Raw genomic sequence first — 26,386 nt, 5'->3', positions numbered from 1 at the left:
TTACCAGTATAATATTTATTGGGCTTTCCGCAATAAACTTCATTTATAATTCAAAATCCATTATCCCGTACAATGCTCTTGTAAAACATAAACAGCGTCGCGTTCGTAACGCTTAGAAAAGTAGCCACAAACATCTACATCAACCAAGGTAGAGATGGGATATTACTACGACGTATTTATAACTTTACGTTGTTTAGATACATATCGAATTAAATATATTTGATGACTTATTAACGTTCCACACTCTCGATATAGTTAAATAATCCAAAACAATCCTTATTAAGTTATCTTCACTATAAATTATATGTGTTTAGTATTTCTGTCAGTTCTATAGATTTTATAGATAATTTTTTTACCAACGAGCCGCCACTGCGAAATACTATTTATTTAAGTCTTTCGATAATTCTACAATACAAGATGTTTTGTATAAAATGTATTTGATAATTATAACTACTTTTATTTTCTCTATAAACCCTTTGTAATCCATATATATATTCATTCTAGACATGAAACACTACTATAAGAATAATCGTATCGGTAAAACTTGACCTTGTTTTGTATAAAATATGGGTCGTCTGGCGCAAATTTCGCGCAACCCTTCAAAAAGAAATGTATAACGTTCGACCGTAATAGAAGCTTTTAAAATATTAAAGCGACAGTTTTTGCCGCATATTCACACTTTCTATACCCAATTATTAATTCAGATTTCGAAATGGCGCTGACAGATTGACATTCACTGTGAATCTTTTATAAATAATGTAACACTACTAAAAGCAAATCTGTGTGTAACTGTCAGTAATCGGCAAATTGTTAAATAGCACCATAGAATACATTTGATGTCGCCCAGACACTGACGATGTTACGAAACAAGAACACAGACTACCATTAATTTATCTATTAAGTTTCGTGTCAAACAAAAAGGAAACTAGGAGGACTATTCAAATAGTCGAAGTGTGTATAAAACATTTTACTATAATGACCGATTCATAAACTTGACTTTCGCTTTGACCCTACCTTTTGTTGTTACAAAATTAAAAATGTTGAAATAATTACTTTTGGAAATCCCCCTGTAATCATGACAGGCTCATTTCAAGGTCCCTTATAAATTCTTTCGGATTTATACGTAAATCAACGAATCGACGATCGGAATAAGTCGAATGATTAGTTCAGCCGAGAGGTATAATTATTAAATTTTAAATATACAGTGAAACGTAATAATGAATATTCAAATTAATACTTATATTAATTATAGAATATCAATTAGATTCAAATTTTGAATAAATATAGCTTTACGTTAATAGTACCTCATCAATATTCATAAATTAAGTATAATATTGGTTGTTTAGTTAAAGTTAGACGAAATATTATATAAACTATACCCCATCTTTTCACAGATATATTTCTACGGTTTTCTATATAGTTTCAGACATCGAGTTAACCGTTTAATTTTATATAAACAAAGTTTCCAAGATAGAAAAACTCTTGAACTCAACAAGATGTTAACAACGTATATATTTCCCACCAGTGTAAACCGGTAAGAAGAAACCGACAAGAAGTTAGGTTAAGTTAAGTGTATTCTGTGACCTATTTCATTTATATATATTTATAAGTTATAACTTATACCTTAAAAAGCAAATTCTAATATTACATTTTTAAATGTTTTTTTTTTCATTTCTTAGTCTGCAAAAAGTGCTTCGTTTGATATAAACAGCAGGAAATTTTTACTTAAACTCGAATTACCTGGCAAAAATCCAAAACAACGAAAACGTTTCTCTTTAATATCAGAAATGATATTCTCGCAAGTACACCGGAGAATGCGAAAATCCGGAATAAATTTGTCTTTTCCATCCCGAATCCAGCCACGCTTAGCTATGAATTTCATAGCCAAAGACATTATATTTACAGAGTACTTGTCGATGCCGAAGCAACTTTTACGGTTTGGTGGATATATATTAAAGTCAAAGAAAAATAGGGCGAAAAAAACGAGAAGTTATTTTAAATGAAAACGGAAGAATATTAATGTCGTAGTTTTTCTTTAGTGCCTCGACAATTACCTATATACTACCTACGTTTTCGTTATAGCGAAGTGTATCATAAATTCAAACTTCGCGCCCAGCTTCAGCTGAATAAACTATTAAAGACTTTATCGTGCCTTCAAGTTTCAATTATGACAACTTATTTTTTTAAATTAAATCACCTATTTTTAATGGACGTACGTATTTTAATTTTTTATTGATAAGGAAGTGAACAAAAGAATATTAAAAATGTATAAAAGAGATTACAAGGAATAATTCTTGAACTTAGTACTGTTGCTTCACCTATCGTAGAAAAGCTTAAATATTTTTCGTTCTTGAAAGTTCTCTACTGTCAGTTGAATGGATAATTACATAGATGGAGCATCTGAATGTACGTGATTCAAAACACCGAAAAAGGAACTATCCATAGTCGTGCAAAATAAAATGAATTCAACGTTGAATTTATATTAAAAAATATTTCCTACTAGTACATCAACAATATGAAGAATTATTTAGTAAAAAATTATTTTGATATACAACAATTACTATTCAAACTTTAAATTTTAATATCATCGAAAAATTATAGTATTTAATTGATACGCTTATGGTTGGATGTACTTGAAGGCGCAAGCGTAAAGTATATGATCAATCAGATCAAACGAATGTACTCTCCTAAAAAAGATATCTGACTGTTTAGTATATTTCACTCGTTATAGTTGTAAAGAGTATATATCCATCTTTATCAAGACATTTACACTTTCAGATTGCAGAAAAGCGATTGATAGAGAACGAAATTCCAAACAAAGCTACTCTTACAAGAGCTTGTTGCAAATGGCATTTTTGACAACTCAAGAATATACAAATAATTTAAATGTGTATTTTATATAAATCTTTGAGTAACTGTGGGCAGGCTATTTATTTTGATGAAATTCTTAATGTTTATAGTATTATCTTATGTACTTATACGTACTGATCTACGAATAGGTTATGTTTCCAACTTTCATTAGTATCCTAGGTGTGTTTATAAACTACTTAATTGATATTTGTTTATAAAATGTGATTAGTTTGTAATTATTGGGATTTCTATTTTTCTTTTCAAGATATACAATCATGGTGGGAGGTACCAAGCATCGCTCACTTTTGTTCGCTATTTCGTACTGCTTTTAATCTTTTAGATTTTGATATTGAGGTGAGTGCTAACTTTATTCAAATTTGAATATTATAATTTGAAAATAAAATTCTTTTTATAAAAAAACTTTCTTGTTAGAGTATACTAACTAGTATAATTGATAATTTCTATAATTAGGTGAAGCCATAATTGTATTATTATTGTCTTCTATTAGAAAAAATAAGTTTAAATAATTGTAATCGATTGTTTTATGTTTTGATTATATTAGCTTACGTAAATATTTCTATTTAAGGATTTAGAAGAAGCTCTTCTTACAGACGGAACAGAGGAATCTTCTTGGCTTCAAGATTTGATAGTAAGGCTGCTAAGTGGTTGTCTACCCAACAATGAAATCTCTACATTTAATTATCAGATGTTTTTAAGACGACTGTTTCGACAAAAATGCCAGGAACACGATCGTTATAACCCATTCAACACAGATATTGACTTTCAGTTATTACCTCTTAGAACTAAAGTTGATATCCTACATGCCCTGTGTGATTTTCGTTTAGATGCCGACGATGTGTTAGATCAATTGAAAAATTTGGAAGCCGACAGTCTTAGAGTTGAACCTTTAGGTTTTGACAGTAATGATTCTGCATATTGGTATTTTTATGGAACTAGATTGTATAGAGAGGACTATACAACTAAAAATAATAAGAAAAAAGCCATTTGGCAGGTTATTTGTTTTACAGAAGAAGACTGGTTTCAACTGACAAAAAAATTGAAGAAGTCTGCTAATAAAGCGGAAAGGCAACTGCATCATACGTTAAATGAAAATTTTCTGCCCGAGTTACCAAGGTTGTTCAAAGAGAAAGAGAACCTTGCAAGGAAGAGGTTATTAGAAAATTTACCAAGAAGATCTTCCAGCAGGCTAAAGAAATTGGTAATTATCACTTAATATTTATATTGATGAGAATTTATTCTGTTTATTTATGATAAGTGGATTGCCAGTTTAGTGTTTTACTTTAAGGACAGTGTACTGCTGGGTAGAGGGTGAACAAAAACTCACCGAGTCGAAGAGACGTGAACATCAGAAAATTACATTTTGTGATAAATAAATATGATTCAATCAAGTTACTTTGATGATAGTCATGTTTCACTTTGTTTAAATACACTGCCAAGCATAAAATTAGAATCAACCCTTTTAGAAATTTTTTTTTTTTTGGTTTTTTGTTTGGTTGTACCAGAATTTCCTAATTGTTTGAATAAACAAAAATTTTCGTCGTTTTGAGAAGTGTGTGACAAAAAAGAACCTAAAGCTGAATAGCTTCGACATTGACATGATGATGGAGTGTTTCTTCATGACTTTTAGCTAATTTCTTGATGGTCTGGTCAACATTGTCCATTTCCAGGTTCTTATGTTATTAAGTTATTGCAAATGTACCAAGGGGCATCTACTATGTACCTCAGTGCTTTGGTTTTGAATCTTATAAATTATAAGCTTATTATGTAGAGACATAGTGGAGTTCCTTCCAATTAGCCAGTACTTTTTTTTATTTTAGGAGATTGAAACTGAAAAAGGGGTTCTAGAAAAAGAAACTCAACGAGAAGATCAATTGAAGATTGAACAAAAGCTGCAAGAGGAAGAGGAAAAAAAGAAAAAGAAAGAATTGGAGAATAGGAGACAAGAAGCTTATGAAAGGAGGAATAAGTTGAAGGAAGAAAGGTGTGAGAATGAAAATTTAAGAGAGTCCGGTGACGAAATGGCTGGCACTAGGAGTAAGAAGTCTAAAAATAGAGAAAAAAATATAGTGAAAGGTTAGATTCTTATTTTATTAATTATTTTGTTTTGAAATGTTTGTTTTTTTTTCTTTCAGAAGAAGAAACATCCGTTAAAGATGTAAAATCTAACAAGAAACGTGACAAACAGAACGAGGAAGAAACAAAAATTCATCCTTCAAAACCGACAACCGTGGGCCGTCAAACTAACAACTCCCTTTCAGCAGCTACAGGACAAATTCTCATCCAACCTGTGAGAAATACAAGCAAGAAAAAATTGAAAACGTCCCAAATGTAAGTACATCAACTTGTCATGTCTAATTAATTTGATTATCTATTTCCCAAAACATTTAAAACTAACAAACTCAAGCATATTAATGAACTATTACATGATCTAAGTTAGAATTTCTAGAATTGTTGGTGATATTCATACTGTATAGTATATAGTGTAGTATAGGAGTAGTGTAAACAGTGTGTTCAGTATTACATGATCTTTTAGAGCTTTTTTAAAATAAAACTTCTCTCTATGAAACTCTTTTTTTAATAGTACTTTGAGAGATAGCTGATAAAAATGATATTTTGTAATGGGGCATCACATGTGGTTAAAATTGTTGTATATCCAGAAATTTAATTTTTCTCAGTATATTCTCTGTAATTAATAATTTCTCTAAGCATCTGATCTATTCTACAATGCCTCAGAAACTGTTTGATGTTGAATATCAACAACTTTTTTTTTTGTAATTTTCCATTCTAGTTTGATATTTTTACCAACTACTTTTGAATAAATTCTTTCAGATATCGTCAAACAGATGAAGATTTACAAACAGGAATGCACAAAATTTTGGATTTTGTAAAAAATCATGAAGATGCGTGGCCTTTCACTGACCCCGTAGAAGAAGAATATGCTCCCAACTATTATTCAATTATAAGAAAACCAATGGATCTACAAAGGATGGAAGAAAGATTGGAATCAGGATATTACAAGTCATTCGATAAATTCCGTGGAGATTTTCAATTAATAGTGGATAATTGCAAACTGTATAATGGAGCTGAAAACGGTAAATAAAAATCTATATCAAACTATATGTAATAACTAATTTTTTATGTTTTGTAGAATATACTGAAATGGTTGATAATCTTCTTCACGTCTTTGAAAAGGCAACTGAAAAATACTTGGATCAAATATCTTCATCAGATGATGAAATCGCCATTGAATTTTCCAATGAAGACAAAAAGATCAAAAATAAAAAAATGGAAGTAGAACAAACTTCGGCGTCTCGAAGGAAACCCATGTTGGTTGCACAAACTGACAGAAAAAGAGTGAGATCAGATTCTGAGGATTCTTTAACAAGTTTAAGAAGCCGTTCTTATGATTCACCTTATCGAGAAGTTAATACGAGATTAGCGAAACACAGAAAAATAGAACCCGTTGAAGAAATACCTGAAAAGCCCAACAAAACTTCCAAGATCAAGAAAGATAAAGAAGATACAAAATTGAAGAAAGAAAAAGATGATTGTAAAATCAAGGAGGAAAATGAAGAATTGAAGATAAAGAATAAGGATAAAGAATATCCGAAAATAAAAAAAGATAAGGAAGATTCTAAAAAAATAAAGGTTAGTAAATTCTATGAATTCCATTGAATATATTTTGAAATATCTCCTATTTTAGGTGCACGATAAGAAAAGTAAGACTGATATAACCAAGAAAGAAAAATCAATTTCTAAAAAAGCGATGAAAAACAAATTGAAAAAATCCAGTAAAAAAGATAAAAAGAAAAAGGTGAAAACAAATGTGGTTAGTAGGAGTCCAAGTTTAAGCCCTCCACGTAGTGACAGCCCGCCTCCTTCTAGCCCGGACAGTAGGTTTGAATATTTACCAAAGACTGCAACAAAGAAAATTTACCAAGACGCTCTTTCTGATATAGAAAACTCAATGCAGGAAGGTGAGTCAACAGTATACTTAAGCCACTGGTGAATTGAATCAAGAAAATTCTAAACTCTTAGTTTCGCAATAGCGGACGCTTTTTTTTTTCGTGGGGCTATACCAGCGTAGCAACATTCTCTGGACAATATTAAACGTATTTAAATATAAATTGCTGATTGAACAATAAAATTATAGCTATGATTAATGGGATAAAATCCCCGTATTCATGAATCAAATCATTTATTTTAAATTCCAAGATATCATTGAACCGTTTAATCTTTGAGGTTATGGCGGATGCTATAAAGGATTAAACATTTCTGTCTTCAAATTTGATCCCGATAATGCTTCTTTTTACTATTTTTATTTCTTTCTCTTCTCTTTTGTGATCACTGGTTATTTAAAGATCTTTGTTTATTGATATTTTTATCATCTGTATATCCCAATTGAGTATTTGGGTTTTTAAGTTACCGTCTAATGTTTTCTTATCCTAGTTTTCGTTCTCTTTGATCTACTTTCCACTTTGCCGCTTTTTCTCGGCGATTTTCTTTCCCTCCTCTTTTCATATCAATCTATTCAAACACACTGTTTACTTATCTATCCCGATGTGTTCGAGATGACATCAGATTATTTACTGACTGATAAACAAGTGCCTATTCATACAAAATTTTCGCCATATAAAAACTATTAATGATAATTCTGAAAATATTGGCATCCGCCAAACTTTCGATTCTATTAATATAAAAGAACAGGACCGGCTTCACGGTATACGTCACTGGACGAGTTCGTAACATTATTTTAAAATAGTTCAATGAAGTTTGTTTAAAGTTATCAAGTACTGAGAAGAAAAATGACGTAATCCAAAATTTGGGGGAATCAAGATATACATTATGGACTTAAAAAGTCATAATATATTATGTGCACCACAAAAGGCTCCAAGCTGTCTCCCTATTTCATTTATTATTCACATTTGTTCAACGCTAAAGTTGCCTATTTTGGTAATTTTTGGTATTAGGTCATTTCTGTTCACAGCAATATGTCGTTGCAATTTTAAATATCCGGGGAATTGTTTTTCTTGGTTTTTTTCTCCCAATTCCATATATTTAATATTTTCTTCCTGATAATGTTTTGCTACATCTTCTAATTTACCAATTGCCTACACTAGTTCTTCATAATTATGTTGTACTTTGTTACATTTGTATCGTCTAGTCTCCATCTAGTCATTATTTCTTCTTGTGGCTTTTCTTGAATTTTCATTTTCATATTTTTAGTTTCTCCTTATTTTTTTCTTTCATATGAGTCGAAAGCCTTTTGAAAATCCACATAAACATCCGTGTATTCCTCTACTAAATTAAATTATTTGGTCTGGTAAATGAATTCTGTTAATTATGAACCTCTTTTTGATATTTTATTATACAGTTGTCACCAAAATTCTTGTTTGATGATAATTTTTTAGTTTTTTATTCATACTATTAATTTCCATATTCTCAATTGAGTATAAATTATTTTGAATATCAAAAAAGTATCTTGAAACATCGTTTTGGGGTAATAAGAAAATTTGTAAATTTATTACAATTTATTTTATTTCGTTTTTAGGTAAGCGGTCTCATTTTAACGAACTATTCCAAGTTCCGGAAGGCTTAGATTACCATTTTGATAAGAAAATCAAAGAAGATTCCATTTCACTTTCTCCTAAACCGAAAGACAAACATAACAAATTGAGAGAAACCATAGAAAAATTGAAAGCGAAAAGCGAGATCAAATTAAAAAACGAATTCGAATTCGAACTGGATCATCCGAAAGAGAACAAAGATAAATTTAAAAAAATCGAAAAGGAAGATAAATTAAAAAATAAAATCAAAGAGAAACCGCCTAAATCATTCAAAGAATTCGATTTTGAATTCGAAGAAGGTAACAATACCGCGGACAGCATACATTCTGACGGTTTAAAAAGAAAACGGTCCGTCTCAACAAGTAGTTCTAACGTTTTTAATAAACCGCCTTCTTCTAACATGGACGCTCTAAGTATAGCCACCGAACAAACTCTAAAAGATATAAATAAATGGTTGGACGATACGCCGAAATTTGCCGAATTCAGTTCGGCGAGCAATTCCCCAACATACACCGGTTTAGACGAAATAGATCCCATAACGGCCAAATTAGATCAAATCCCCGATAAAAAAGAAAAGCCGACCCTAACAGTAAAGAAAGAAGTAAACAAGGACGTTAAAAAGAAACCGTTCCGAGATCCTTCGAAATTTTTCAAAAGAAGAGAAATACAAAGAACCATCGATCGTTTGCAACCGGGTAAAAGTAAAGGTAACCTCATTACCAACGTACAAAGTACCAATAAAACCGACGAAATATTTCCTCTCGGTCCCCTTTCTAAATTAAAAGACACCAAAAATTCCTTGATAGTCAAAACGAATACAAACGCGCCTAAACTCAGCTTAGGAACAGTATTAGACAGTTTCGGTAAACACAAATTCGTCGACGATCAAAAAAAAGAAGAAGAACCGACGGAGGAAGCGCAAAAAGAAGAAAACCCCATCGATAAAGACGTAAAAACAGATACCGATAATATAATCGATAAAAAATCTGAAGAAGATCCAGCGATTAAACCTCACGATATACCTTCCAATACAGACGACGGTGGAGGCGGTGGCGCAACCCCAAATCTTAGCGCTTGGTTCAAAGCTTTCGGTGCGCCGAAAATACAACCGGCGCCTAAAAAGAACGAATCCAAAACCGAAGAAAAAGAAGATAAAATCGATTCGAAGAAAATAATCGCGCCTCTAGCATCCCCGAACACGGACGTTCACGTCCAACCAATAACAAGACAAAGAAGAATCAGTACCGGAAGTAGTATATCGGAACGATCGAGTTTTAGTCAGGATATGGATTCTCCTCGAGTCGGAATGGATGAAAGAGGAGCCTACCCGGCACCGTATCCTTCACCGTTACACAGATCCCCATCGGGAGCTTCGCCAATAATGGCGTCTCCTCGTCCCGATATATCCCCGAAAACCGCTTATTCCACTATAAACGGACAGATCAGAGTAGGATTTTATCAGGATACTGTATCGAATAAGAGCAGCCCGGATAAATCGTGTAGTCCTAAAGAAAATTCTCAATCGCCTTATCCTCATTATTCCGAGCACGTTTATACGCCGAATACCACTGAAAATACGTATTATTCGTACGCAAATTCCCCTTATTACACACACGTACCAAATTATTCCAGTACAAACCCCACGCCACCCTACAACGCCGAAGGTAATTATTCTTATTACGATAATAACAAATCTCAAAATTACACCGCCAATTCGCCGGCCAGCAATCAATCTTCCCCACATCCCCATCAATCGCCGAATATGAATGCGGATAGATCACCGGGGGTACATTCGCCGGTTTACTCCCCTCATTCGCCGACTATCTTACCCCAGCATTCCCCTAACGTACACCCCCAACAATCCCCCGTGGTTCATCCGCAACATTCGCCCGGTATTCACCAACAACATTCGCCCGGCGCTCGTACTCAACGACCCCCCAGCGCGCTTTCGGCGAATTCGCCCGACGTAGAAAATTATCCGAATCAAGACGAACAAAAAACCGTGTTTCCAGTGAAGAAGAGGGCGTACAACGAAAGCGAAATACCCCAAATAAGTAATCAAAAATTCGAAATCGATCCGAGGTTGACGCAACAAATAGAAATGAAGAAAAATTTGGAAAATCATCAGACGAAAGAAAAAATCGAAGTTACTACTAAAGGGTACGTGCACCAAAATATACCGGATCCAAAAAGTTTGAATATACCGACCGCCGAAGAATTTTTCAATAACAAAATCTCTTCGCAAACGTCGTCGTCGAGTTTCAATTATAATTCCGAAACGAATTATCAATTGAATATACCGAGTAGAGACGTGGGGCAACAGAACAAAATCGATATGTCGAAATATACTAATATGGGATATACAGGACCGGATGTCAATACTAGATTACAACAACTCAATTTTCCTACTACTTCCATACCGTCGACTTTGTCCCAAAAACGAACGTCTTCTCCTATGACCACTTCCGGCGTCAACGCCAATGAGGTATCCATGAGGTACGGGAACCCGAATTTGGCGTTACAACAAATTGGTTACAAAGGTAAGACGACGATTTACCAAATCATCATTTTACTTCCCCCGTAGAAACAAAATTACAATTCATTGAAAATGTTTATTAATTATTTGAGAACCTACATCTAACCATAATATTCAATAACTGCTTTATTATATAGGTTGAGTTACAAGGGAAAGAAGACTTAACTTAACCAATTAAACAATTTATTCGATCTTGTTATTATCTAAGTAAACAGTTGATCTAGGTCAAAATGGCGGCTGTGGGGTAAACAATAATGTTAAGATGACTTCGTATATACTACTACAAAGATCTGTTTCAGTAGAACTAATTGTTGCAAAGTGAAATATACAAGGACAAACTTATGTGGAGTTAACGCCTTTCCATTAGACGAAACGAGCTTTAGTAAGAATCTTATTCATTTTCCACGGTTACTTGCAATGCATGGTCGAAAAAAATCGTTCTGGGAAGAAATTTCGCACTTATTTAAGAAGTAATTCTTTAAGAAGTCCTTTTGCAATAAAACTGATAATAATAAAGTCTAAAATCCAACAAAACCTCACGAACCACACATAAACTAACGTCAAAAGCAGTTGTTTGTCCTACAGCGGTCATTTTTAAATCAGCATTAGGTCATTTTGACAAATCGTTAGATTGTTACATAGGCTGTTAACACATATTTATAACTCTACAATTTTGCTTATTTTCGAGGTTTTGAGGTTTGAAATCCAACAAATTACATCACAAACTTTACATAAACTGACGGTAGAGCGATTGGTTTACCCCACGGCGGTCATTTTTCAATGGGCATCAATGGATTTTGATAATTCGATAGGCCGTTTCAGAATATAACCTCAAAAAGTTTTGCAGTTTAAACAAACGTTAACACATATTTATAACCCTACAATTTTGCTTATTTTCGAGGTTTTGAGGTTTGAAATCCAACAAATTACATCACAAACTTTACATAAACTGACGGTAAAGCGATTGGTTTACCCCACGGCGGTCATTTTTCAATGGGCATCAGTTGATTTTGATAATTCGATAGGCTATTTCAGAATATAACCTCAAAAAATTTTTCCAGTGTAAACAAACGTCAACGCAGATTTTAACCGTATACAATTTTGTTTATTTTCGAGGTTTTCGGGCGTCAAGGTCTAAAATCCAACAAATAACCTCACAAACCAATTAGAAACTTACCTCAAAAGCTTATTTGCCCCACGGCGGTCATTTTTAAATGATCATCAGCCAATTTCGACAATTCGCTAGATTTATCAATAGGTTGTTTCAGAATATAACCTCCAAAAGTTTTTGAAGTGTAAACAAACGTCAACGTCTATTTATTAACGAATAAATTTGCTTATTTTCGAGGTTTCGAGGCGTTAAAGTCTATTATCCACATAAACTCACTTCAAAAGCAGTTGTTTGTCCCACGGCGTTCATTTTTAAATGGTCATAATATAACCACAAAAAGTATCTTTCAAGTCAATTTCAAACATATTTTTTCGCTTACTATTAATTTTTACTGGAATATATTTCTTTGATGTACAATAACAGTCAATTTTTTAGCTGTAGATGCCGCCAATGTGCAACAGTCTCGTAACAACTATGACACTTCCGATCAGTCTAATTCCAGGGCCGAAACAATCAACGATAGACTGTCCCAAATGCAAGCTGTATCCAGTGCCAGCATGTCTCGCTCCAACTATAACACATCTTCAGTAGACGTCGGTAGAACTATGGCTAATCTATCCCATATTGTCGATAGATTCAGTAATGACGATAGGATGATGGTAGGTTTACAAAACACATCGTCGTTCTATAGCGACAAACCATTAGGCACGTCCCATATCTTGAATAAACCCATATCAAATAACGCGTCCGCTTTACCGATATTCAGTCAAGCGAATATGGCGGCTATTCAGTCTTATAACCAGAATTTACAAGCAACGACGTCCTCTTTATATAATAGACAGATGACTGATTTGCAGAATTCGGGAGTTATGCAGAGCGAAATGAAGAATAGCCAACAACAGATGCAAATACAAGAGAAAAAATCGAAGAAAAGAAAAACCAGCAAAAATGGTAAGTACAGAATTAAATCTCCTCTCAAGAGCTTTTTATCAATATTAACATACCCAATGGCTCACAATTTGAAGGAGAAGTTTGTAAACTATGAATAGTTTCGACGTTATTACGTCTCATCGGGGTGGTATAACAAACTTTCGTTCCAGTTGGAGACCCAAACAGAAGACAACGTCAAAGAGCGTTGATATTTGGTTCGTGTAGTTAAACATTTCCCAAAGGATGCTATTTGGCGCAGTAACTGCGAACCAGTAGTCTCTGATAATGCAAATTTCGATGGTAAATGAGTTGTGGGTCACATATATCAAAATAAATGATTTCTACTATCCACCTTTGAAATGATTTCGAAATTTGATATTTCGAAAATTTATTCTGCAGTTCTTCAAAGGAGAAAACAACTACTTTCCTGGCTAATGCCTCGACTAATATTGAATTGTAACTCCTCTGAAGAGCGTGACCTTTTAGTCGATATTAACATCCCCATTGGCTCGCAATTCCAAGGAGAGGTTTGTAACCACTGATTAGTTTCGACGTTATTACGTCTCATCGGGGCGGTATAACAAAACTTTCGTTCCAGCTGGAGACCCAAACAGAAGACAACGTCAAAGAGCGTTGATATTTGGTTCGTGTAGTTAAACATTTCCCAAAGGATGCTATTTGGCGCAGTAACTGCGAACCAGTAGTCTCTGATAATGCAAATTTCGATGGTAAATGAGTTGTGGGTCACATTATCAAAAAAAAATGATTTCTACTACCCACCTTTGAAATGATTTCGAAATTTGATATTTCGAAAATTTATTCTGCAGTTCTTCAAAGGAGAAAACAACTACTTTCCTGGCTAATGCCTCGACTAATATTGAATTGTAACTCCTCTGAAGAGCGTGACCTTTTAGTCGATATTAACATCCCCATTGGCTCGCAATTCCAAGGAGAGGTTTGTAACCACTGATTAGTTTCGACGTTATTACGTCTCATCGGGGCGGTATAACAAAACTTTCGTTCCAGCTGGAGACCCAAACAGAAGACAACGTCAAAGAGCGTTGATATTTGGTTCGTGTAGTTAAACATTTCCCAAAGGATGCTATTTGGCGCAGTAACTGCGAACCAGTAGTCTCTGATAATGCAAATTTCGATGGTAAATGAGTTGTGGGTCACATTATCAAAAAAAAAATGATTTCTACTATCCACCTTTGAAATGATTTCGAAATTTGATATTTCGAAAATTTATTCTGCAATTCTTCAAAGGAGAAAACAACTACTTTCCTGGCTAATGCCTCGACTAATATTGAATTGCAACTCCTCTGAAGAGCGTGACGTAAATTGACCTTTTAGTCGATATTAACATCCCCAATGGCTCACAATTTGAAAGAAAAGGTTTGTAACCACTGATTAGTTTCGACGTTATTACGTCTCATCGGGGTGGTATAACAAACTTTCGTTCGAGCTGGAGACCCAAACAGAAGACAACGTCAAAGAGCGTTGATATTTGGTTCGTGTAGTTAAACATTTCCCATAGGACGCTATTTCGCGCAATAACTGCGAACCAGTAGTCTCTGATAATGCAAATTTCGATGGTAATTGAGTTGTGGGTCACTTATATCAAAATAAATGATTTCTACTATCCACCTTTGAAATGATTTCGAAATTTGATATTTCGAAAATTTATTCTGCAGTTCTTCAAAGGAGAAAACAACTACTTTCCTGGCTAATGCCTCGACTAATATTGAATTGTAACTCCTCTGAAGAGCGTGACCTTTTAGTCGATATTAACATCCCCATTGGCTCGCAATTCCAAGGAGAGGTTTGTAACCACGGTTAGTTTCGACGTTATTACGTCTCATCGGGGCGGTATAACAAACTTTCGTTCCAGCTGGAGACCCAAACAGAAGACAACGTCAAAGAGCGTTGATATTTGGTTCGTGTAGTTAAACATTTCCCAAAGGATGCTATTTGGCGCAGTAACTGCGAATCAGTAGTCTCTGATAATGCAAATTTCGATGGTAAATGAGTTGTGGGTCACATTATCAAAAAAAATGATTTCTACTATCCACCTTTGAAATGATTTCGAAATTTGATATTTCGAAAATTTATTCTGCAGTTCTTCAAAGGAGAAAACAACTACTTTCCTGGCTAATGCCTCGACTAATATTGAATTGTAACTCCTCTGAAGAGCGTGAAGTAAATTGACCTTTTAGTCAGTATTACGTCTCATCGGGGTGGTATAACAAACTTTCGTTCGAGCTGGAGACCCAAACAGAAGACGACGTCAAAGAGCGTTGATATTTGGGTCTTAACAATGAACAGTGAACACTACCTAGTGCCATCCTCATTTCCAACTGCGAACCACTTGGGGGCTCAACTTTCACATCAATGACAATGTCTATATTCCGCATTTTGGTTCCAACCTTTTCCTGGATATATCGAATACACTTTTTCCACGTATCGATAGTAATTATTCAATAGTTTTATATTTTTAATTAATTACTGTGTTTAATTATATTACTCCCGAAAATTTTGCCGTTTTAGAAATAACTTCATCAACGGTATTGTCATCATTTTCTCGCATTACATTTTTTGAAAATATTTACAATCATTTGTTTTCCTCTAGCGTTAAAATGAAGTTCTCTTCTTAGCCGGAGTAAAAGTCAACAACTTCATCATGTGTTTCCGTGTCAAACAAGTTATATAACAGACAAATATAAACAATCTCACTGCAGTACGATAATAAGATGCCGTTCCTGTACTTCACCTGATTTAACGGCTTTTATAACGCCCCTCCCACGTGGCCCCTACTTATTTGGACCAATAACTAAACCGCGCCGTGTTTTGCCCGGGATGTTCACGTGCTGATCACGTACTGATCAAGGTTTTGGTTTACTATTTTTCTTCGATAAATTAATTTTATTCCAATATTGTTAAAGAGCTGAATAGCCTCTATATTGACATGATGATGGAGTCTTTCTTCATTACTTGAAGGTTTGGTCAACATTGTTCGTTTCCAGGTCCCTATTAAGAATGTACTATGTTCAAAATGGAGTTTCCTCCAAGTCTTTTACTTTCCATCTATAGACTATAGAAACAGGTTATTATTTGTTCAAGTTGGAACGTGATCTATCCTTTTGCTTGTGGAGTCAATATGAATTGATCAATTTAATTTTCCATGTCTTCGTTCAGTCATAGATACTGTGGACATACTTTGGAAGCTTGTTGGTTGCTTCTTCATTATTCTTCTCTCTTGATAGAATGTCGAAGGTGTCTATGGTATTTTTTCTAAATCTGGAATGTGTTCAGGTCCTAGAACACTTCCTTGTGGCACTCCATCCTTAATTTGAGATCGGAATAGGCTTCTTCTTGTTTGATTCTAAAATATCTTTCCGATTTGTATGAATTGTGGATATCTGAAAATTGTTTTGGGAGGAAAAGCGTAGTTTCGACAAAATGAGATCGGTTTGTAAGATGGTGGTAATTTTCCTGACTTTTCATCATAACTTTCGCAATTTTCCAAAGGCTGGGTGCATACTTCACCTTAAAAACAGCATAGATTTCTTTTTTGGGTAGTTGTTTCAAAATTTCTTCAGTAATTAAGTTAAAAGCTTTTTTCGGGTTGATATTTTTTTTTGTTTCGGTAAACTGCATTTCTCGATCAATCTGTGGATGTTCTACCAGGTCTAATCTTGATCTTCATGCGGTTGAAAGATTTTTCCAAATGATTTCCAAATATTGTTGCTTTATGCTCATTAATTCTGTTTTTATATTTGTGAAAACTTCTGCCAATGTTTTTATTTTTTTTTTTCTTCTAATTTTCCTTTTTTTAGTTTCTTTTTGTATCCAAATTTGTTGACACTCACATAAATTTGTTTTCAAAGAAATTTATGAAGCAAAAATTTCCTTACCAGATCCAAAATCACCAATATAGAAACGTTTAAATATCTAGTTCAAACTATGTATTTTTTTCAGTGGCAACCAGTTCATCTGAATCGCATCAACAAACCTCCACCAATCAGGGCTTCCAATCATACGCCGGTTTGAAGGGGAACGCGTCTCTCGAACCCAGTGCAATATCTTTGAAAACGTCCAGTGTAGTGCCGGGCAGTGCTTTCAACTTCGGTCCTACCCCGACGGGTTTGGGTATCGGTTCCGGTTTATACGCCGACAAAGACGCCTATCCGAATTTCCTCGAAGAGTTCCGATCGGCGCCGAATTACTACATGGCGGCCGCGGCGGCGGCTCATCATCGATCGACGCCAGAAAACGCGGACAAACAAACTCGACCGGCGCATCAGAATTCGAATCCACAAAGTTATCCGTTTTTGGGAGCGCCGCAGGCCCGATCTACTTATCCTATAGCGGGACCGTTCTTACCTAACGCGCAGGCTCAACTGATGGATACCAGTTCGCCTTTGTATCAGCATTACCTGCAGGCGGGTGTGTTGAATCAAGGGTTGTTACCGCCTCCTGGGGCGTATCCGCCCGGTTATCATCCTGCATTGAGTATGAGACAACCCTACGATTCTATGAATAGACCGCCTTGGTTATAGATCCCGTTTTAGGTTATTAGATCTACCAAAGATGCGTATGTGTGTGTGTGTGTGTGAGTGAGTGTATATAGGATACATTAATCTGTGTATATATTTAGATGACGGACTTTGGTATTCGGAGTTGGAATATTTGAAGAATCAAAGTAATCCATTTCGAATTATATTTTGGTACAAACATATTCATTTGTGCCATTTTATTTCAAAATGATTTATTTATAGAACCAAGGTTGTTCGAGAGAGGTGATTTGTCAATTTATCTAAAATTTGGGCTCCTTCAGGTTCCTGTAAAAATATTCGAGATGCATCCCTATTACGGCCCTGTACTTTTTCAATTTCTCTCCGTTTTCCGTAGTCTCCGAGTTTTTCTTCAATATATCCAACTAGTCTATCTCTTTGAGCTGCTCTGAATTTAATAAGTTGCGTTTAGGGAGTGTTATTGGTCTATAACTGTCGCACGGTTTAGGGTCTTTCTTTTCCAAAATTGGAATCATCAGTCCCATATTGTAGTCTCTGGGTATATCGTTGTTTTCCCTTATTTCCTAGATTTTTGGTATTAAATTTTCTCCTCCATCCAACTAATGCAAATAATGGGTTAAATTGGGTTAAAAGGATTCGTCTTTTTTTTTAAAAAAAAAGTTTCTATTATAAAAATAATTATTTTCAATCAGAAAATGAGAATTTAGAGCCTCCTCAATATGTATATGTGTCTTGTAGACTGCAACATTCAGGATTTATTGTACCCCTTTGCTAGATACAACACTGGGAGATGTTTCTAGATACAGATACAATGAAAAAGTGTTTATCCGTCCCCCTACTACAAGTATGTCTGCTATTTTTTCATTTCCTTCCATTCCAGTATGTCCCGGAACCCATTTATTATCTACCTTCACTTCTAAGGCTATCTCTATTGTCCTGTATCCGATTTAACAAAAGGTTTCAGATACAATAAAGGATTTATCCATTCTCCTACTACAAGTCTGTCTGCTATTTTTTCATTTCCTTCCATTCCAGTATGTCCCGGAACCCATTGGAAGTTAACTTTATTTTTTATTTAACTTGTTTGGAGCATCTCTGATGTTGCTTTTATTGTTTTGTATGGGGAGAAAGGGAAAGGATACAAACTTTCTGCTTATTCAAAAAAATGATATTTATCCATCTATTTGATTTGAATCATCCTGTAAAGAGAATTTTTCCATTTTTCAAAATTAATTTCACAAAAGTCAAGCTTCGTTTAACATTTTTTGTGAGGTGTGAATAACTTTCTGCTGTTGCTGTCTTTCATAAAATCAATTTTGGATTTTTTAAACTCTCAAACAGATCATGTATTTTTAATGGGTGTAAAATTTTATTGGGAACTCTCTTGGGCATCCCTTTCAGTAGATAAATTATTTTTATTGAATATTTACTTTGATTCTGATTATAAAATATTATTTTTCACCGTAATAAATCAAGTATTGAATTTTATCTAATTAATGATTCTAATTTGCAGGATTACAGGATTAATTCATGTTAAAAATCGATCCTTTAACATTTTATTAACATTTTTTTTAAATTGATACCATTCGTAACCAAAATTATTAAAAAAAACATAATGTTACACCCGGTATTTTTGCTATATATGTTTTAATAAGAATGTGACATATCATTTAAAAAAAAAAATGTGAAAATTATAAAAATTACATATATATATATATATATATATATATATATATATATATATATATATATATATATATATATATATAGTCTATATTTATATACCGCTCTCTAGAAATTAATTATATCGACCAAATTAATTCTTTTATAGAATCAAAAAAAAATATATCAAAAACAAAATGCATAGAATCGATTGTATCAAAACTTTTTAGTACCTAATCGTTTAAAATTTTTGAAACTATAATTTATCCTTTAAAAAAAAATTCTACATGATATAAAACTATCAGTAATTAAAACGGTTCATTTATATACTAGGTGTGTTAAAAAATATGCTTTCCGATCTACTACTACTACACCTACATCACTTCTCAATATTCGTTACTGAAAATGAACGCATTTTATTGCTAGTCCCACTGAATTTTCTGTATACCAGACCAAGAAGCTAAAATTATTTTCAGCTATTACCTATTTGGGGTTTTTTAACACGTTGACTGCCAAGGTTTACAAATTATTTCCTAGTAGATTTATGTAAAAAAAAATCTCTTCAGGGAAGTTATTCGGCATAGTTGGCAGTTAACGTGTTAAAGCGTTTCTTATATCTCCAATTTATATCCAGTACATGAAACAGGCAGTAAGAGTTGATAAATTGATAATACGAATATCATCAATGGTTCCAGAAATTCCAACTAATCCAAACTGTGATAGTTTTTTTTTAATTTCATTGGATGTTAATCCTGTACAACAAAAATTAGAACATTAAGTGTATATCGAGCTGCACCGATTTTTAAAGTTCTGTGATTTTTTTTTTTTTAATATTTGTTGGTTATAACTAATTTCTTAATTTAAGAATCTCTTTATCGTATCAAATTGTAAGTTTAAAGCTACTAATATTATATATACACTGTTACATTTAAAATAATGTGACATATTTGAAATTAATCTTTTTGGTTAATTGAATTAGTTGAGGGGGTAGCAAAAAAGTATTCGTATAAATATAATTTTTTTAAATCTATCTACTCTTTGGTGTCTTTCTTAATCATGGTTGGGTTGAAATTTTCCCACCTTCAATATCTTCTTTTCAGTAAATAATGAAAAATCGAAACTTGTAAAGTCCCCCCTTTATATACTTATTCATATTCGTGGATTTAGTAACCGATATGCAACTTTTAAAGTCCCCCCTTTATTTACTTGTTTATATTCGTGGATTTAGTAACTGATATATAGATTTAGTTATTATTGAACTACCCTGAAATGTAATCAACTTTAAATAAAATTAATTTTATTATTACTGGAAAGGACGATATGGATGGGAAGTTTTGTTTTGAGTGACACCGTATATATTTTAATGCACCGATCTCAAGCTAACTCCTCAAATATAACATATATTGTTTTAATATAAATGGATATTGTTTCTTTATTGTAATTTATTTATTGTTTTCAAATTTTATATAAATCTGATAAAAAAAATGCAATTTTTATATTTGACATTAGCATTTGTATTTATCAAAATTAATATGAAGGACGTGACACAATTTACTAGATTCAGTTTTTTATTACAAATTAATTGTTGGATGTAAAATAATGGTTAATTATTAGGAAATTGGGGGGTTGTATTTAATTTTTTTGGATATTCCAGTTGAAAATATGAAAGTTACTTATCCCAGAATGATGTAAACATAGAAAAGTTACAAATAAAGATGAAAAAGTTCTTAATTTTTTGTAAATATTTAAAAATCTATTGAAAAAAAAAAGGATATTAAAGGGAGGGTGATTACAAAGGGGAAGGATTTTCAATAAAAAAGTCACCTTTACCAAAATTGTAGCTCTATTGTTAATAATTTTAATTTAACCCTGAAAATAGGTGTCCGGTCATCAATTTTTGCAAAATATTTTTAAAAATTTTATTTAATTGACAAATTTTAAAACATTATAATCATAAAATAATATAAATAGAATATGGTAACTTTTTCTTAAAACTTTCCTCTTCTTTGAGAATTTTTTTACCAAACTCCTTTTTTGTTAATACTTTCTCAAAATATTCACAAAAAATCAAATAAATTTATTCATCTTTGTCTGTTAATACTTTATGCAGTTTTTTATGACCCATTGCACCATTCTTTATGATTTTCACCATATTATTCATCGTAGAAACATAAAACTGATCTTACCACCTAATAACTTTTTCCAGCTAAATTTTCTAAATCCTTTTAATGATCAGTAGTAGCAAAAAATCCATTTACACATCTTCCATATCGTCACCCTGCTTATTTTTGACAATTTTGCACTGTTAAGGTTTATTATACCCTATATCAGAACTATTTTTCTATCTTACCCTCGAGTTCTAGGATTCTAATGAACTCCAATATCTATACTGGCTTTACGAAGATTAGTTTTTAACTCTAAAAGGTTTTTGTCATGATTTAATGCAACTATTTAAACCTTAGTTTTATCCTCCTACCCACTTGTTAAATTCTGCTAGATCTAATCTCATTAGGTGCCCTATAATGGGTTAAATGTTTATCAAAAGTCCCCAAGGTTCTATTGAGATTGATCCAACTTATTAATACACTTTTATATGCAATAAAAAACGCTCCAGGATAATAATTGACGTTTTTACTTCCTTTCTGTGAATTGATATCCAAGAATCCGGAGTCTATTATTCTCACTTATGATGACATGAAATGGGGTCTCAATGCTTTGGTAGGTAAATATTCATCAAAATTAATAAATATCTGATAGTTTTTTTCAAATTTCAGTTCGATGCTTCTTTAAAAATTAAATTCTTTTGTACCCTCTAATTCAAAAAATAATTGTACCTTTCTAAAACCCAAAATTTCGTTGAAAACAATAAAAATGCTATTGACATTGTCTAGTATTTAGTGTCACGTTATTTATCGAAAAGAAAAACATTCCTGCAACGTTATTTCTAGCACTTTATGTAACAACACTTTATATTTTTTTTTATGTTACGATTAAGGGTATTAGAAGAAACATTTTATTGGTAATTTTTAAGTTTTCGCTTCTAAGATGACAATAGTAAGGAAAAGTGTATCATTAAATATGATGAATAAATAAAAAACGTCTTGTAAGCTTTAAAAATCAAATTTTATTGTACAAAATTTATATAAATATTGTAAGCTAGTGAAACATTTAAAGAATTTGTATATAAAAATTGTAAATTAAGACATTATGTATTGTTGTACAATGAGGTAATAAATATTTAGCGATTTCTACTTACTCCTTTCGTTTATGAACATAATTTTTCCTAATTTTCATACCGTTGTTGCCATATTAACTATAAATCTTTAAAGATCTTCGAGTCTTGTCCTTATTATATCAAAAAATCTCCAAGTTTTTCATCTTTCTCTTTTCAAAAACTTTATATCAATTGGTCTATCAGGAATCCTATTCATTCGATATACCATCCTTATATCACTTTTGTCTTCTACATCCAAAGTAAAATTATTCAGTATCTAAAATTTCAAAATTAATACCAAAATAGTTGATTAAACAACAATCGAAATCTGTAATTTGCTCTCACTAGTAACTTCTTCGGTCTAATGGAATAAAAGGATATTTGAAAAACTCACTTCTTTTAGTAGCACTGCAATCTCATTTTCAGCTATTTTTTTACCGGGACACATCCTGGGACCATAACCAAAAGGTAGAGACGCGAACTTATGGAATGATCGATTTGAGGACCTCAACCATCTATCCGGATTGTATTCGTTAGCTTTCTCAAAATATTGGTCACTACAAGATGTTACAGAACTAAACGCAGATACCAGAATCTAGAATAAAATATAATTACTAGTTTTTTACAAAAAATCATTCTAAAATGTAGTGTTTTAATTAAAAATTAGTCAGATCCAATTGAATACTCAAAAAATAATATTGTTTACAGTTTTAGATACTGATTCAAAGGATGTAATAAATTACATACATTTTTCGGGACTAAATAACCTCCTATTACAGTATCCTTAGCTGTAATTCTGCCATTAGCCCCAGCTGTTGGTGATAAACGCAGTGTTTCCTTAATACATGCTTTAAGATATTCATTTCTACAAATTGACTTTCTGGCTGTTTCTTGTACCTCTTTATCTCGAGCTAGATAAAAAAGTGTAAGTGCAGTAACTGTAGCAGTAGTATCAATTCCTCCTAAAATAAATATTTTATCCTTTGAAACAAATTTCATGCCCTGGGCGCAGATCTACAAGCCCTCTTGGCACTTAGGATCCAAGAAGTGGTATTTTATCCCTTAATCAATGAAATAAATTTTTTACAGAAAAAAATATATGAAAAAAATGAAAAACTTTTTCGTGTCTTCGCCCTAAGAGCTTAATGGATAAATATACTTTCAATTTATTTAATAGATGTGTGTAAATTGAGATTTTTGCAAAACAACTTCTATTCTCCACTAGATTTTTAAATAAGCTCTTTATTTCCTACAATAATCAACTGATAAATATTTTTCTTCAACTTTTTACTCCTTAGATCTTTTTATATAATTTCATGATGATTTGTATTGATTTTAGGTCTCTTTTGATAGAAAAATGGTTTTAAAACACGGTTAAAAAATTTACGTTTCCACCTACATTGTCTTTATCAAAATATTTTAATTGAATATCTTACGATCCCCATATTATGCTCTAATTGTGTTAGTTAAAGAAGGGGTAAATGGTGATATAAGAGATTGAATGTTATTTAAAAAACAAGTTGCTTTACCTACCTAAAAAAACCTCGATTGCTAACATATTACAATCTTCGGAAGAAAGATGTTTGTTATGGAAAAGTGTATACATGTAAGGCTGTGTCTCTTTCAAATGATCTGGGTTGTTGATATATACCTTTTTTAAATCATTCAAGAAAATCTTCAGGGTACTGTGAACAATGTAAGACTCGACTAACAGTTTTAACAAAAATTTTAGTAACAAATAAAAAAACTGTAACATTTCACTTTATTCCATTCAATAGATTTGAATAAAAAGAAACAAAATACATTTCCTAGCAAATTTAGTTCAATTTTTCAAAAATTATGATCAATTTGAGTAAAAAATGAGTATATATGAAAGTGTAATTGCAATTTAATAAATATATAACTATAGAAAGAAATCTATGATGATAACTATTTAATAAGGAGTACTTCTTATATGAAATGCTAATAAAAACAAAATTTTATTTATTCAAACGAAAAAAAAAATAAATTTCGAAATTTATAAAATTATACTTGGCAAAGTATTAACCTTAGTTTATGCAGCCTAAATTAAAATTGGCATTAAATTGAACTTTCTTGGTGGTAATTTTTTAGTTTATGCAGTAAATTAAGGATAATTATAAGTTACTGGTAAACCAATAGAAATTCCCCGTATGGGTCCTTTTTGTCATACAAATGTTGAAAGCTCCTGACCTTAATGTTCTATTTTCTAAAGGACATTGCTGGTTTTCAGACGTTTCTTTTTTATAGCAGTTTTAAAATTAAAACATCACGGCGAAAATCGACGCAATAACATTAATATTTTCATAACCAAGGAACAAGGAAGTTGTAAACAAAACAATACCACCAATACCTAAGGTATTCTGTGCTCATAACCTCACAAAATTAATGAATTAAACTAAGAAGCTAAAAGATGATGAACTCTTAGTTTAATTTAAACTTAGTACCATTTCAACTAATAATTTAATTTGTTAACTTAATTTCTAATTTTGGCTGCATAAAACAAGCTTTACTGATAAATAAATTAATAAAAATTTAAACACTTACCTATAAATAAGTTCGTGCGAAGATCTCAATTGTTTATAAGCAGGAGTTTCAAACCACTTCCATAAACTAGGACCTATCATGGTCTTATAAATTCCTTCCATGAAATCCTTACTAGCATTTTTAATTTTTTCAGTTTGTTCACTAGTAGTCTCTGAAGTACAACTCAGTCGATAACCAGGACAAACAACAGAAATGGCTAAAAATTATTTAATAATTCACGAACTTGTATAATAACATAAAAATTGCACCTTCTATAGCAAATTTTAAAACATGTTCGACAACATCCCTCAACATATTATCATCCCCGATTTCGTTGTGAATGTATCTGACAAAATTTTTCGCCACGTCTTCATGCTCCTTTATATAAAAATCTGTAATACTATTTTTTAATAGCGGATTTACACCGGTTCTAAACTTGTACCATTCTTCACCTACGGCAGGTACTACACCTACGCTGTGAAAGCATTTTTGTCTGTAGTGATAAAGAGCGGGAAAAGATGGTCTTACTGGTCGGATACCCTCATTTCGAAAAAGGGTTTCAGTATCATCGGCGTTTGTTGTTATGACCATGTCAGTACCACCTAATTTTAGACGAAATATAGGACCTAATTTACTACTAATGTCTTTTACAGCTTCTGTTAACCGCTCGGATTTGTATTTTCCTTAAAATAAAAATGTAAACTGTTTTCCTGAGATAAATAAAAACGTTCTTACCGCCTGGTAAAAATAAATAAGTATGATCGAGCAAAGGCCAACTTTTTAAGGTTGGAATGTCTAAGAAACTTTTAACAGGCTTCATCATATTGTAACTACTTCAACTCGATAAGAAATCACGATTTTACTGTTGTTAACGCGAAAAGCAAAATTATATTAAAGTGAACATAGAAGCTATTAAACTGATTATTTAAATGAATTACTATCATTAATAGGTTGCATAGATTAAGTTTAATATGAGAAAATAAACAAACACTTCCACATAGGTTTATCCAAAATAATCAATTTATTTTCATAATCGTATGTGTTTCGGTGGTATTCGGGGATTATATAGTGATCAGGGATGCCAGATGGTTAGAGGCTAAAATCGTAAAGCTCCTGGATTCATTATAACAGTAAAAAATACAAATAACTAATATTTTATTTATTTACTAAGTAATATTAACTAAAACTCTAAAACAAAATAAAATTACAAATACTTAATAGGGGAATATAAATATAAATAATTTAAAAAAGAGATCTCATAAAATAAATTTATCAGTTCAAAATTGAATCACTTCTTTAAGGATACATTACTTCAAAATTCAATTTATTTGTTAAATCTGTAGACACAGAGAATTTGTAGCAATTATTTGAATCTAAGCTTTAGGTTTAAAAAGAACATTGTGGTTTTAAAACGAT

General features: G+C 32.3%; 2 protein-coding genes across 2 annotated transcripts; one reads left to right on the top strand and one right to left on the bottom strand.

Moving 5' to 3' along the window:
• The first annotated feature begins 2,784 nt into the window (after window positions 1-2,784).
• On the top strand, window positions 2,785-19,179 carry LOC130448611 (uncharacterized). Its single transcript, XM_056786042.1, has 11 exons — window positions 2,785-3,030; window positions 3,116-3,204; window positions 3,437-4,069; window positions 4,689-4,944; window positions 5,004-5,199; window positions 5,701-5,963; window positions 6,020-6,519; window positions 6,575-6,848; window positions 8,423-10,978; window positions 12,521-13,036; window positions 16,994-19,179. The coding sequence occupies exons 1-11, from the start codon at window positions 3,003-3,005 to the stop codon at window positions 17,572-17,574; spliced, it is 5,892 nt and encodes a 1,963-aa protein (XP_056642020.1). The 5' UTR covers window positions 2,785-3,002; the 3' UTR covers window positions 17,575-19,179.
• Window positions 19,180-22,316: 3,137 nt separating this feature from the next.
• On the bottom strand, window positions 22,317-26,009 carry LOC130448612 (cytochrome P450 CYP12A2-like). Its single transcript, XM_056786043.1, has 7 exons — window positions 25,706-26,009; window positions 25,240-25,653; window positions 24,992-25,187; window positions 23,960-24,111; window positions 23,174-23,388; window positions 22,821-23,021; window positions 22,317-22,703 (listed from the first exon to the last, which is right to left on the bottom strand). The coding sequence occupies exons 1-7, from the start codon at window positions 25,791-25,793 to the stop codon at window positions 22,587-22,589; spliced, it is 1,383 nt and encodes a 460-aa protein (XP_056642021.1). The 5' UTR covers window positions 25,794-26,009; the 3' UTR covers window positions 22,317-22,586.
• Between the last annotated feature and the right edge of the window lie 377 nt (window positions 26,010-26,386).

The sequence above is a fragment of the Diorhabda sublineata genome, chromosome 9 (genome assembly GCF_026230105.1).
Source record: "Diorhabda sublineata isolate icDioSubl1.1 chromosome 9, icDioSubl1.1, whole genome shotgun sequence".
In the NCBI taxonomy this organism is placed as follows: Eukaryota; Metazoa; Arthropoda; class Insecta; order Coleoptera; family Chrysomelidae; genus Diorhabda; species Diorhabda sublineata.
The sequence above is the reverse complement of the archived record's forward strand: the minus strand, read 5'-3'. Positions and strand labels throughout refer to the sequence as shown.